Source organism: Brienomyrus brachyistius, chromosome 3 (assembly GCF_023856365.1).
Source record: "Brienomyrus brachyistius isolate T26 chromosome 3, BBRACH_0.4, whole genome shotgun sequence".
NCBI classification, from domain to species: domain Eukaryota; kingdom Metazoa; phylum Chordata; class Actinopteri; order Osteoglossiformes; family Mormyridae; genus Brienomyrus; species Brienomyrus brachyistius.
In genome coordinates this window covers 36,012,045-36,026,633 of record NC_064535.1, presented here as the reverse complement: position 1 = coordinate 36,026,633, position 14,589 = coordinate 36,012,045, and the positions used below count along the sequence as shown (strand labels likewise).

The 14,589-nt window shown below is 42.0% G+C and overlaps 3 protein-coding genes across 6 annotated transcripts in view; 1 reads left to right on the top strand and 2 right to left on the bottom strand.

Annotated features, from left to right (window-relative positions):
- Positions 1-1,240: 1,240 nt before the first annotated feature.
- LOC125739334 (uncharacterized) lies at positions 1,241-2,717 on the bottom strand. Its single transcript, XM_049009337.1, is given in 3 exon segments — positions 1,241-1,968; positions 2,113-2,325; positions 2,327-2,717. Coding segments are annotated over 3 exon segments (873 nt in total). The 5' UTR covers positions 2,481-2,717; the 3' UTR covers positions 1,241-1,462.
- Positions 2,718-2,801: 84 nt separating this feature from the next.
- On the top strand, positions 2,802-10,748 carry LOC125739317 (uncharacterized). Its single transcript, XM_049009311.1, has 2 exons — positions 2,802-2,928; positions 7,440-10,748. Exon 2 carries the CDS (start codon positions 7,451-7,453, stop codon positions 9,470-9,472), a length of 2,022 nt encoding a protein of 673 aa, XP_048865268.1. The 5' UTR covers positions 2,802-2,928; positions 7,440-7,450; the 3' UTR covers positions 9,473-10,748.
- Positions 10,749-11,791: 1,043 nt separating this feature from the next.
- Positions 11,792-14,589, bottom strand: part of LOC125739306 (cadherin EGF LAG seven-pass G-type receptor 1-like) — a 50,955-nt gene continuing 48,157 nt past the window's right edge. For 3 of the 4 annotated variants that reach the window (XM_049009274.1, XM_049009276.1, XM_049009277.1), the window contains 3 exons: positions 14,227-14,442; positions 13,745-14,021; positions 11,792-13,150 (listed from right to left, as the gene is read on the bottom strand). In XM_049009274.1, coding sequence (XP_048865231.1) covers positions 13,126-13,150; positions 13,745-14,021; positions 14,227-14,442 — 518 coding nt within the window. In that variant the 3' untranslated portion in view covers positions 11,792-13,125. The remainder of the gene's footprint in view (positions 13,151-13,744; positions 14,022-14,226; positions 14,443-14,589) is intronic. The other variant, XR_007397118.1, reaches the window with a different exon arrangement.

Below are 14,589 nucleotides of genomic sequence, written 5' to 3'. Positions count from 1 at the left end.
ACCATGCAGCAAATACACATTAAAAACTTTAAAGAATAAGGCCTTCGTTATTTTAATAAAGACATCCTACAAGGTGTCCCACGGCCCCAGCTTATATTATCTACAAGCTTGATTTGAGATGCTTGCTGGAGTACAATGTTAAGTTGTCAATGGTAACTGAGCTGCAGCCTGCCTTTAAACATTAACAAAAACAGTTAATGTCTTTTCTTTAAAATTTACAAGTCTATTTCTGTCTGTTTTTTCGCGATAAGTTAGTGAACAACTAAGTTAGTATGTTTTGGGGGTCTGAATACACATCGCGGTCCTATACTGCTCTTCAGCAAATGCTATGAAAAAGTTACTATACACGTTGAATCAGCAAATGTTCACATGATACTGATTTGGGAGGTGTCTGCCAGTTCCCAGTCCTAGTGCCATCCCATTAATGACTGATAAACCGTAGGAGTGTGCCTATTAACAGGAGTAAAAGGTGGTCCCTTGAATTAATGACTAAGGTCCAACCACTATGAATTTGTATGACACAGAGAGGGTGAGCACATGGGTCTTGCATGCATGGTTCTCACATGTGCCTTCAAAATTTAAAAGGACCCATCAGATGCTTTGGCGTGGACATTTTCAATTGAGCAGCTGGGAAACATTAATCTGAAATTCGACCCTTCTCTAACACCCTCTTTGTCAGGGTCAGCGCCTCTCCGACGCTGTCATTCACGTTTCCTCCCTGTTTGGTCCACACATGTTGCTGACCATCCCGTCCTCCTCTCTGTCCCATGCCCTCCAGTCTCAGTGTATCACGTGTGTTTTCTCTGTTACCTGGTTGCCCATAGCTCGGTGGGTTGAGGCTGTAACCCTGTAGTTCTGCAGTCTGTTTTTCATACTCTCTTTATTCTTTCCTTGCTTCCTTATTTTGGTTAATCTGACTTGTGTCTGGTTTCTCTGGTCTTTTTCCACTTGTGTTCCTAGTCCTTCCTGGTGTTAGCCCTCAGTCTTTGTAAATGTTCCCTGCTTCCTGTGTTTGTAACTTATACCACCTGTTGTCCTGTGACTTAATTGATTAATTGATTGGATTATCCTCACCTGTTCCTCATTGCCCCTAGTATTGTATAGCCACACCTGCCTCTTGAAAGTCATTGTGTTCAGTGTATTTAAGTGCCTGCCTTTGTCCTGTTTTTCATTTAGTCATTGTGCCCTTGTTACTATGTGTATAATGAAACATGATTAATCAGAAAAGAAAGTCATGTCATGAGGAAAATGTGTTATTTAATCATACATCAACTGTGTGAATGTACATAGTAACCAATTTTTGCATTAAGTGTTGAATCACATACTTTTTAAAGAGTATTATTTGCACACACCTTCAAAGTCATGCACATACATGCAAATATATTTAGTTTAGCATAACAGGTTTTTATGGAAGGTAAAGCCAGACTTAAAGACATTTATGAAACCATATTTTACTGATTTACTACCAGTAATCATCCCCCTTGTCACACAAAGCTTTCATCTTTCTCACATTCTCTTCAAAAGCACTTTGTATTGGATTTAAAGCTGTTTCGACACACTGAAGATGACCCTTCTTATCTGACATTTGCAGAACACATTTAAAGATTTCCTGAAGTACCGTCATGAGGGGCTCAAACAGAATAAACTTCCTTGTCTGTACCTCGCCTACTGTAGCTATCCCAGCTAGATTGGTCAAAACCCTGACAGCATTCCTGAACTTCTCCTGGACATCAGCTATATCAAGGCGCTGCTGTGTGACGTCTTCTATGGTTCTTCGTAACACCTCCAAACTGGTGTTAGCTTGAGAAATCTCCTGTGTCTTCTGGTTGATCTGTGTCTGACAGTCAGAAACACCTCGAGAACTACTTGCCACTTGACCTTCCCAGTTGTGAACTTCACTTTCAGCTTGATTTTTAGCATCTGTTGCGTTGTCCAGATCTGTCTGATAGACCCCAACCAAGGTGGCTCCTATGATTAAAACCAATTTATTCATTTATAAAAGGTGTTAGAAATATTCCTTTTACATTAACAAATGAGAGTGATTCAAAGGACAGCGAGGGGGTAGTTTTATAAGGAGAAAGTACCCGCCGTGTACGTAAATGTATCACTCACCAATTATGGTTCCAACAAACGGAATGAACATCAGACCGATCCCAGCGTTCCTCACAGCTTCATCGTGCTCCATTCTTCTATGCATCTCATTAACTTTTGCCTGTGTTGCTTGTAAGTGTGTATTTGCATTTGCTAACGATCTCTGATGCTCCAGTAGTATGTTTTGCTGACTTGCAAGCTGGTCTTGTAGGTTTTGGCATTCAGTTTTCTTGTCATCGTTGTCGTTGCAGTTTTCCTTTCTGTTGAGTTAATTCCTCACACTCTTTATCTATACTTCCTAAAATACCAGAAGCTCTTTGCTCTGCTTCCACGAAGTTATCCTTCCCTTTAATAATTAAAGAGCGAAGCTCATCGTATTTGTTCTTCATGTTACCTTCATTAGTAAATACAATGACTGAAAGATCATTAAAGCAAAGGATGCCGTCTTTGACAAATGGTATCACGCTCATCATGAATATGTCCTCTGTTTGACCTTGACCACTCGAGCAACCTTATGCTTCTTTTGCTTCTTGTCAAACTTTGAGCCTTTTCAATTGGTGAAAGTTCATTTGCATTGACATGCAATGGCTATATATGGTGTCATTTTAAATTAACCAATAGCGAATACCAGGCATTTTAACAACTCAAGATATGAAGGTAAATATGTCTCTTGGGTGGGTGTGTTGGGGAGTTGAGGGCAGGGCAGAGAAACAGAATAAAAGCTGCTAACAAAAGCCACAGAGATCTGAGACCGCAAGAGTCAGAGACAGCTAGCAAGTGTCTGCAAGCATCTGCAAGCGTCTGCAAGCATCTGCAAGCGTCTGCAAGCATCACCAGGCGAGTAAGCAAATATTCCAGGTTTTTAGCCATAGTATTTTACAGAAAAACTAGTTTGAAAAAATAAAAGCTATCACTATACAGTAGGAGTGAATTAGGGCTGCCACAAAAAATTATATGTATATATATATATATATATATATATATATATATATATATATATATTCATTTAACTTTACAGTTTACAGCAGCATTGTAACGACACATTTGTTGGACATAATTAGCGCTACCAGTTTCTCCCAGCCCCCCTTCAAGTCGAGGTTAGTAACGTGACGGCAAAATATTTGAATGGACGTAAAGGAAGAGATGGGTGGTAGAAAATGGCAGAAACTATGAAACGTTTGGGAGCATTTCAGCTTGAGAACTTGCATAATGCAAGTTCCGTTGTACAATGTTAGCATTGTACAATATTTTCTGTAAATCTCAAGTCGAAATGCTTCCAAACTTTCGATTGTTTTGCTGTACTATTATTGTCTAGATAATCCATGGGCTCTGTTTTGACACAGGCCGGAACTAACATTTATGAGCGTGTCCAGATCAAATTTTGCTATTTTGACGGCAGAAAGAACAGACTTCCTGTCAGCTGAAAGAGTAAAAATGTTAATTATTCTTAATTATTTTCTGTCCTTGTAGCTGGGAGAAAGCCTACAGTGACTTATTACCTGAATTAGTAGACCGTCCTCTGAGTTAAACTGAGGTGTGGGATAAATCACAGCTTGTCCGATCTACGGCAGATTGCTGTTACAATATATTTGGTGTTTCATTAAACAGTCTGATTACGTGAAAGGCCCAGTTGTACTCTATAATAAAATATATATAATATGGATGCCGCAATAAGTTGACATAGTTGATGACATTGACACTGAAAATGCGTCAACATCAATATTTTAAATCGACACATCTTTTTTTATATTTTAATGAATTAAATTACTACATTATCACAAAACAAAAATCCATCGTGCAAAGTTTTGGCACTAGCACTATACATGAGCATCTGAAGAGAAAACACACAGCTCTGTTCTGGATGATGGACTGCCAGAATAGGCAAAACCACTTTAAGTGTTACCTGTTCATGGTTATTAATATCTTCTGTCCTCGTAGCTGCTAAATACGCTTAGTAAATCCATAAAGTTTTCTTTACCTTAGAATCTCCACTGAACGAGTGTTTGAGAAAATGTTTAGGCTACAATCTGGGTTTTTCTGCATTGATTGACGTTGCCAGTGTGTCTTCATTCACGTTGGACTTGTTGGGACTGGTGTTATAAACTAAAACTCATATGAAAACAGACACTAAATAGAAGACAATTCATGAACTGAAAAAAGAATGAAAACTATTCTTTAACTAGTCTGCAAATAGTACCACCACCCACCAACATCTTTTTACTGTTTATACACAATATCTCCTACTTTAAAAGATTCCATGATTTACCAATAAAGTAGCATATAGTGTGTGCAGCTAACAGAATTTAATAAACATAAGGATATCTCGAATTTATGCAGATTACTATCTCATGGGCATCACAGTATGCCTCTAACTAATATTTTAGCCATACAGTGATTTCCCAATGAGTTACGGTCCAGACCCATCAGCGAAAGGTGAGAATTCGCGATATAGAAAGACCATATAAATTAACATTTTTTAATAGTTTAAGCCTTCCACACGTTTTAAACACATGTAAACTTATCAAAACACTCTTTGTAGACACATAATGTATGATATGTGGATACACACACACACACCTCTCGCTGTATACGTAATGGAATATGTAAAAATAAAAACATTTTAAGCTCAGTATGTGTTCACAAAAGGTTTGCTCTCAGCAATCGTACCATAAGCAAAGTACCCAGAGATCTGATGCGTCGGGGAAAAATCCGCGATATAGCGGGGGAATCACAGTAATACCAATATGCTTATCGAATTGTAGGCGTAAGTATATGGCCCGTATAGTGCTATAAAGGCGGTGTCCATTATGTAATGCCCCGCAATGACAGTTTGTTGTTAAAAAAATAATAATAAAATAAAAATAATAATAATAATAACTTACATGAAACATTCAATTTCATTTTCTGGAGGAAAAGTGCAGTCGGATTGTCTTAGCACCACGGTTATATTCAGGGATTGCATAACTGATGTGCAAGCAAGCATTCACCTTTAAAAGCGATACGTGAGGCAATCGATTAATGTCACAGCGCAAATACAAACGTATTGTAATAGTGGGTGGCTGAGCCATGCTCTTAATCATTAGACAGCAGAGATAATTCGGGGTTCAATCACCAGATGGCGTTTATTACACCCGTACTACTATAACCCACACACTGGCACTGCCCACCGTGTTCGTCGCCCTGTTTACTCCTCATACACACGGTGGGCGCGCGCATACACAAACACACACTACCTACAACAATAAACATTAAGCACTATGTAAGGAATAATTGACGACGGGCCGTTGAATTATTAGAAAATAATGCACACCCGAGGTGGTAATGCGGCCACGGGTGTGCATTATTTTCTAATAATTCAACGGTCCGGAGTCAATTATTCCGCTTATACTACGGTTGCCACACCTCAAGACATCGATCAGATGATATATTTCAAGGGATTCGTCCGGTTTTTCTACTTAAATCGCTATTGTGAGTAGGATTATTTCTTCCGCATCTCATCCAACGACTCTTTTGCTAGTTCCAAAATGTCATTTTAAAGCTGGCAATGGAGGCTTGAGCCGTTGATAGCAGACTAATGCAGTTAATAATGAAGTTATTAGAAAGAGAGCGAGAGAGACAGAGACACAGAGAAAGAGAAACAGAGAGAGAGATTGTATGAATTAGGCTACCTCTGTGTGTCCCTCAACAGTGTTCTGAAGCACCGTCTCTAAACTATAAGTCTGCTTTAAGATGCAGCGCTGTTATTACCTCGCTAGTGAGAAATGTCATGTGTAGCCTTTAAGTTGGTACACTAGGCTAACTAATACTGCTGCAGCCCAGTTGTTGAAAGTTTCATATTCACCGTAAATATTAAAATTTACTTTCGGAAAATCGTCTGTCATGTTGTTTTTGTTAGTCCTGTGTGCTGTATAGGTACTGTATGCTAATTTCCGTTATTACAGTTAACTATGCGAAGTGATATGGAACTGTAATGCGGTCAAGAGAGCTACCTGGAACTACGTTCGGCGTGCGTTTATCTGAAAATAATTGCACACCTCAGAACGTTCGTCAGCCAATCAAATTCAAGCATTCAACGGTCCCGTAGTATAAACATGACGTAACACACAGCACATTCACAACGACACAAGCCAACTATTTACAAAGCTGGCATCGGTCCAACCTGACGAGCTGCCCGCCTTACCTCCACGCTACAGTATTTTATATGCATTTTCGCCGATATGGCAAGAAATTGCAGTGCATTTAACCTCTATACCCTAAATCAGGGGTAGGGAACCTGATCCATGGATAGCCGGTGTGGGTGCGGGTTTTTGGGATGGCCTCTCAATCAGCCAATAACAGTGGATTCCAAGGAAGTTGAGAATCGCTGCTTTATTATTGGCTGACTGAAAGGTCATCCCAAAAACCCGCGTCCACACCGGCTCTCCCTGGATCAGGTTCCCTACCCCTGCCCTAAATGAAGTACGAGTTAGCATATAAAGGTTAAAATACACGATAATTTCTTGCCAAATCGACGCAAATGCGCATAAAATATGTACGCATTCACGCTGTTACAACAATGGATGGCCACACTTATGGCTTTTAAAGGTGAATGCGTACTTGTACACCAGTTATGTCAATCCCTGGTTACATTTTCTAAGTATATGTAAAGTCAGATTGTCTTCTCACCGCGGTTATATTTTCCTAGTGTAAATGCAGTTGGATTATATTCTTACCGCGATTATTTTATCCTAATATAAATGCTGTTGGAATCTATTTGCACCACGGCTGTCTTTTCGTAGTGTAAGTGTAGTCAGTTTGTCATTCCACCAGTTATTTTATCCTGGTGGATAAATGCAGTTGGATTCTATTAGCATTGTGGGTATATTTTCCTAGTGCAAGTGCAGTTATGATTTCCTAAGTCTTTATGACGTTTCCTTTATACCTTTCCTTCACCTCTTGATGTTTTCCATAGAAGTCTAGGAAAAGTGGTTAGAAAAAGGAGAGAGGACATAACATTGCACTACACCCCACGTCTGTGATTCCCACCCTGGAAGTGAATGTCTGCCAGCTAGAGTGAGATTTCACGCTAAACTATTTTAACGGAGGGTAGGGGGGATTGGAATCTTACAGAAAAAAAAACTTCAGATTATGTGATGAGATTCATTAAGTTTATTATAGTATATTATATATGATATTACTGCAGGATATGTCCCCCTCCACCATCTCAACATTGTAGGGGACGTGCCCACCCCCAAATCTATGTCTGTATGTAAATCAGAAAACATTTAGTAATAAAATGAAAACTATGTCAGATAAACATCTTTGCTCAAATCTGATGTGTCACAAAACACGATTCTGTTTCTTTACAGGAAAGACGACAATGGCAGATATAGTGAAAGCTACCCAATCAATTTCCAAGGCTGGAGATTTCAGAGATGACACAAAGCTGATAATGCAACCATATGCTAACTGGGAGGAGTACTTGGTACCTGCCCCAGTCTCCATAGCCATTCTGGGGGAGCTGGTCTGTATCTCCTCTAATGTAGATTTCTCCATCAATAAAAACCCTCCAAAAGGTGGGTTTCAGTTAATCAAGTATCCAGACTCATTCCGTGCCTGTCTAATGCAAGTGGCTAATTCTGGATGGGCGGCATTCAATGAGGCTCACAAGAACATGGACCAGATCCGTCTCCACACTGGCAGTGTGCCAGCTTACATCAGGACGTCAGTTCAGATATTACTACAGGACAATGATGAGCTGGTCCAAACCCTCCTCCCTGACCAACTGGAGAACATATCTACTATATCAGACCAATGTGTACAACTGGCTGATCAAGCAGAGAAAAAGTTCACAATTGTTATTAATCTGATCCAAGAACTTTTAGAAGCTTGTATAAGTGCAAAGAAGGTATATGGTGATGATCTGGAGAACGTCAAGCGCAAAATTGAGGAGACAAATATGAGAAAAGAGGATTCAGAGAAAGCAAAGGAAAGGGCTCAGAAAACGCTTGAGGACATGAATAAATGTTTAGATGAGTCACAGAAGACTTTTGATAAAGCAATCGATTCACTGCCGTCTGGGTGGGATGTGATTGGCATGAACTTTGTAGAGGGACTTACTGATGGTGTGTTAGGTATAATGTCACATGCAACTAAAATCATGGCAGAAACACCAAAGTACAAAAAGGACCATGACGACGTTGGCGGTATGAGCAACGTACTTTCCAAAGCAGGGCAGATTCTGAAACTGGGCCAGACACTGAACAGCTTCATTGACAAACAGCAAATTAATTGGTCTGAGATATACGATCAAAAGGAAGACAAAACAAAGACGGCGTATGTGGGGGAACAATACACTCAGATAAAAACTTCAGTGGAGAACGAGAAAGACTGTAAAGCCAAAAAGGCCGCACTCGACATCTGCACAGACGGCATTAAACTGTGCTCTGAGCTCTCAAAGATCGCACCTGACGGGAAATGCGATGCCATACAGACAAAACAAATGACTGAAAGAATGCAGAAGCTAATGAAACAGTGTCAGACATTTGACTGTGAGAACAAGGCCTTCACAAACACTCCAGCCTTCCAACCTGAACCACCGCATCAAGCAAAAGAAGGTGGACCAAAACGGGCAGGTGAGATGGCGGTGGAGAACGCCCGTTACCGCATAGAGCAGAGTCGAGCTCAGCTGGAAAAGGCAAGAGAGATGCAAAAACAGAGTTTGGAAAACCTGGAGAAAAACCAGAAGGAGCTGACAGAGATCTTAGTCACACTGAGAAACTGTGAAGTAAATGAGATCGACTTCAACACCACCATTAAAATGCTGGTCAAGGGTCTAGATGCGATGGGAAGAGTGAAAGAGCAGTGGGAGAAGATGATCCGCTTCTTTCAGATGATCTCAAACATCGTCAAGACCTGCCTGCATAGATCTCTGACTGATTTTGTCAAACAGTCTCAGAAGGCATCTCAGAAACATCTGTCATATAACACAAAAAAGTTCATGAAAGACCTGATCTACCAGCAGGCCTTTTATGCGTCGAATGTAGCCAGCTTGGTTAACATGATCTCAGGGACCTACGTTGAGGTTTCCGACAAACACCTGATGGACAGGATCAGCAGTCTGGGCAAACTCATGGCTCTGGATCCCAGCAAACCAGATTTTGAAAGTGAACGCAAGAAATTGCACGATGCCTGTGAAGAAGCTCAAGAAGCAATAAGAGATCTTGTGAAAATTAACAACAAGAAATTTGATCAGAAAGCAAAAGAGAGAATGGAGAAAATCGAAAGGGAGCTAAAGCCGATGCTACCTCCAGCGTCTGAGGAGAAAATGAAAGAGATGAAAGAAATAACAGAATCTGCATTTAAAGAAATGAGTCAGGAGGATGAAGATCAGTTTGCATGAAGTTTCTGCTAAAACATGAAATAATAACAGCACCAGATCTTACATTTGAATAACAGAAATACACAAGCAGGCACACATTGGTACAGATGGTCCTCGATTTCCAATGGGGTCAAATATGAATATGATGTGATAAGTAAATAACTACTGTGACTAAATACGTAAATACATAATTACTATAACTAAGTACCAGTAATTGAAAAGTAAATAAATGAATACTGGTTTCTCTTTGGTTAAATACAGAAAAAAATCAGCATAATATACTGTTAAACACTGTATTAGATGTTTACCCTACAGACTGGAAGCGCGGCTGCCTGGATGCTGCTGTCGCCCGTCATCAGAGGAAAGCATCGTAAGGTTTATCACTCACCAGGGAAGAAAGCAAAACTCAAAGTTGGCTACTGAATGTGCATTTCGACTGTCATACCATTGTAAAGGCGAAATATCATACCATTGTAAAGCGAGGAGCATCTGCACATGTAACATAAATGCCAGAAAAGGTACATCTGCTCGTTTTAATTGCACGCTCTTAACTGATAGCATCTGCTTTATTTAGGTAGATTTTTTGTTTACTGCTTCTAAATTTGCTGCTTTTTGAAGTATGACTGAAGACTCTAGGGATTTGAACAAAACAGTTAACCAAACTACACATGGGTTACAAGGTTTAACATGTGGAGAGATGCTTTTTCTAGTTAAAATGGCAGGTTTGAAGACATCCTGAGTCTGTCACACCAAGCAAGTTCAGCAGAGCTTCTGAAGCCCAGGGGTGGAGATCTGATTACAGGAGAGACCTGGAGTCAGACTGACCTCACTGTCAAAGGTCAAGGAAGAAAAAGATTGTGTTTGTTTGTATGTTTTCCCACAGCTCTGCTGGCTGAACTCTCTAACCATACTGCACTGGACAGTTAAGGTTTTGTCTTAGGCCTTAGGCAAGAAGATATTGTTACATTTGGGGATGTGGGGTTAGCGCCTTGGCCTGGGCTTGGATACGGTTGCAGTCATTAGGTCTCCTTGTTTGAACTTTCGTATTCACTTTCATTTAATCAGTCACGTGATCATTACTTATGCACTTAGTAAGCAAGACTGGAGGTCGTAAGAGGAAATTCAAGATTGCACATGTTATATGGTGACCGATCATGTTGAAGAAGATCTTGTAAAAGGGTGGGGGGGCTTCTGAAAGTATATAACGGGGCACTTTTGTTTTGGGGGGTGTGCAAGCACCCGGCTTATGCGGAGCACTCTGTCACGCTTACTAGCATCATCTAACTAATAAAGACGATTTTACTTTAGCAACCCTGGGTTTCAGATGTGGTTTGTCTTGCTTGGAGTGAAGGAACAGAGGGTCACTCAGAGTATTTTTTTTTCCACAGAATGCATTTACCTTTCTTTCCATCATAGAGATTAATAATGCAGTGGGGCAGCACAGTGACAACAAAAGGTCAACAGTTAGTGCAGATAAGGCAGGGGTGCGAACGGGAGGACTGAAGCTCACAGTGCGAGGATCTAGCCAGCACAGTCCGGCACTGCACACAAGAAGGTAACACAGGCATCACCACTGTACACAGTATCGGAGGTACTGGAGGTCTGTGGCTATTGGCTCTGCAGACAGTTGGTGTTTTCTGCACACTGTGCACCTCAGCTTGTGTTATGCCCCTGAACACGGGGGAAGAAAATTACAAGATGACGAGCGTGTTGTTTCCTCATCGAAAACCTTTTATCGAATGAGGAAAACCCCGCGATCTTATTGGCTAAAGCAATCAATAAGATGCCACTGCGAGACCTTATAATAACTGAAACAAATTTCAATGTACGAGAGCTTAAACAGAAATTCTTTAACATTTTAGTACCTTTTTTCCACATTTATATTTAAACCCACAGTCTCGCAGTTAGTGACATTGCAGCATTTTAACATACTACACTTGCATCGTCCCCCGCTCTGTGATTTTACATGTCCTAGCACTTCGTGGCTGAGTGTTTTCCACTTTATGATAATTCCACTAACGGTTCACCGTGGAATGTTTAGTAGTGAGGACATTTCACTAATGGACTTATTGCACAGGCGGCATCCTATCATGGTACCACGTTTGAATCCACTGGGCTCCCGAGAGCGACCCATTCTTTCGTAAATGTTTTGTAGAAGCAGTCTGCATGCCTAGAAATAATATTACTATAACTTAATTATTAACCGGGTCTCCTTAAATAGGCTAGGCCTGACTGTGTGTGTGTGTGTGGGGGGGGGGTCTGGTTTAAGCCCCTTATACAAACCTGAGACCTTACTCTCCTCTGTCATTACATCTATTAAGAATTACAAGGACAGACGGATTTAAAGTAAAAAATTATACAAATTTTGTTTTATTTAAAGTCTTGCTGCAGACTTAAAACAATACAAAATAAACATGTGTATGTTTCAAAAACAATTCCAGTGTCATTGATTACAGAAAAAAAGACCAGGGTTTGGTAAGGTGGGGTGGCTGTGCTGCTAGGACAGACACACATGGAATCTGCCCGTACCGCAGAAGGGGTCTCGTTTGGTAGAAACCAGACATAAGTGGTTGAACCAAGCTTAAATTCACCGTTGTCTCACAGTAGAGGTTCTCCTGTGTCGTAGATCATTCCCCGTGGTTCTATCACTCTCTCCCCCCTCTGGATCAGCAGTGCTGTCATCCTGAGGTCCTCCGAGGAAGAGACAAATAAGCCAATTTGTACATGACATCACTATTTCCATGGTGATATCATTAATCAGAAATATAATTTATTTACGTGCATATGAGAGTGAATGGTGTGTGAGTGTGCCCTGCGATGGGCTGGCCCCCCATCCTGGGTTGTTCCCTGCCTCGTGCCCATTGCTTCCGGGATAGGCTCCGGACCCCCCGCGACCCAGTAGGATAAGCGGTTTGGAAAATGGATGGATGGATGGATAATTTATGTACCATTTTACCACCTTCACATGGTATTCCAGGAATGGATCACGGCCTTTGACATAAAACGTCAATAAATGTCTTAAGTACCACGGAAATTGCAGATGTGTTAACACAGGTGAAACAATGCCTTACAGGAGATCCAGATGGTGAATTATTAGGCCGGGTCGCATCACACCACACAGCATCTTTGTTCATACACGTGACAGGAGCTAAGTCCAAACACATAGCCGAAGCCGTCCTGCAGACTTACATCTGTTACTGTATGTGTGACAGGTCAGATTCTGTGCTTCCATGCCACTGTTTTCTGGGAGGGGAAACCTTTCCGTGTTTCAAGCACATCCTGATGGAAAGCTTGCGGACTGTAAACCTAGTTACCCAACATGATGTCAAGTAGGACTGCACAGCTATTCTGCTATTCTACACTTTAAAACAAGGCTCACAAACAAACAGATTCAACAGCTGTCCATACATTCGTCCCAGACAAAGGTTTAAGGTTTAAAGTTTCTCTAAAAAAAGAAAAAAAAATGCATTGCATCAATCTGTGCACAAGTGCATGCTGGATCTTGTAGTTTCCACATCCTTCAGTGGCTTTGGCAATGGACCACCGTCCTGCTGTACCCAGAGATACGCAATCATTCCCTTTCACTTAGGCAGGTAAAAGTCTGCAGTAATACTGATCTCCATAGGAGCTGAAGGACAGAAGGGCGTGGCTTCTCCAGCTTTCCTCACAACGGCTCAAATTGAGGTTTCATTACTGCCGCTGCAAGGGGAGAGAGGGAGTGAGACACATGGAGGTTAATCATGTGCACGGGTGAGATGCAAACACCACATCACTCTGTACAAATAACATCTAAATTAACATTTAAGGGGTGGAGCCATGGCAAGATGGAGGGGCGGGGCATGAGGAGCATGATGAGAAATTGAATATCCACCCGTAAATGAATATCAGCGAAGGGCAAAGCAGGGCAGCATGTTGGCATCTGTCCGGCTGGCTTCTGGTCTGCTCTGAAGATATAGTTTGTGTTGTACATGTGCGTGTATATGCTCTGTGACAAACTGGCCTGTCTAGGGTGCACCCCAGACTAGGACCGGCCGAACACTTTTTGGGGACCCAAGTGAAATATGATTGACCTAGTTGTCATTTGTCATGTTCCTTCCCATTCTGACAGGCAGATCAGATAGGGCGCCCCCTGGTGGCTGCTGGGCCCTAATCAGTTGCTTGGATTGCTTATGCCTTGGACAGGTCCTGCCCCAGCCTTTTGCCCTAAATGTACCGGGACAGTCCCCACTCCCCCGAAGCCACTTGCTCAAGATAAGCAGTTCAAAGATGGAGGGATTTTCCAGAGTCACTCACTAGGAGTCGGAGTCATCACCCCTGTTCACAGTGTCTGCCTGCAGTGCCACGGTGAGGCCATTGGCCGGTTCCCGGAGGGTCACCGATGGCCGCTGGAGGGGCTTGATGAGCAAGCCTTCGCCCTGGCTGACTGGGCGCGCTCCCTCGCTCGACGCTGCCGAGGACGCCCTGGACGGGACGGTGGGGTCGCTGTATTCCGACAGCTTCTCCCGGAGGCGGTTCTTCATGTTCTTGTCTGCAATCGGAGGAGGGTGAGTGATCTTGTTTTTCAGAATTCCTGCGGAAGTACAAAAGGAACGTTGATGTTATTCTAAATCATACGTGCAGCTTATACCTGCAACAACAAATTCAGCTTTTAACATCCAGGCATAAATCAGATAAACCTCCTGATTTGATGAATGCCTGGGTGGGCTACTTCCTGCTTAAGACCTTGTGCTCTTTCTGTATCCTGCAGCGAATCCCCCATGAACCGTTGCTCTCACCCTTCCTTTGTTGTGACTGGCGCCTGTTGTCGGGCGGAGGGCCCTCCTGGTCTTGGGGCATCTCTTCCAGGTGGTTGAGTTTGTTCTCGGGATGCAGCTCCACATTCACCCGCATCTCCACCCGCAGTTTCTCTGGCCTGCCGGGGCTCTCGCTGTCACTGGCTGTTGTCATTTCCACCGGCCAGTAAGGCTGCACATGATTGGACGCTACATCCACTGAATCAACAGATGCAGGAAGTAATAGTTAAGTTGGAAAATATGTAAGAATGTCTAACTTAGCGCTTCATTACTGTAACGACTTATTCTGCAACCTACAGTATGACCTCAATAAACCCTTGCAAGATGATACAGAGTTTGTTATAA

Coding starts and splice junctions, on each gene's coding strand:
- LOC125739317 (XM_049009311.1), top strand. CDS start 7,451: ATGGCAGATATAGTGAAAGCTACCCAATCAATTTCCAAGGCTGGAGAT.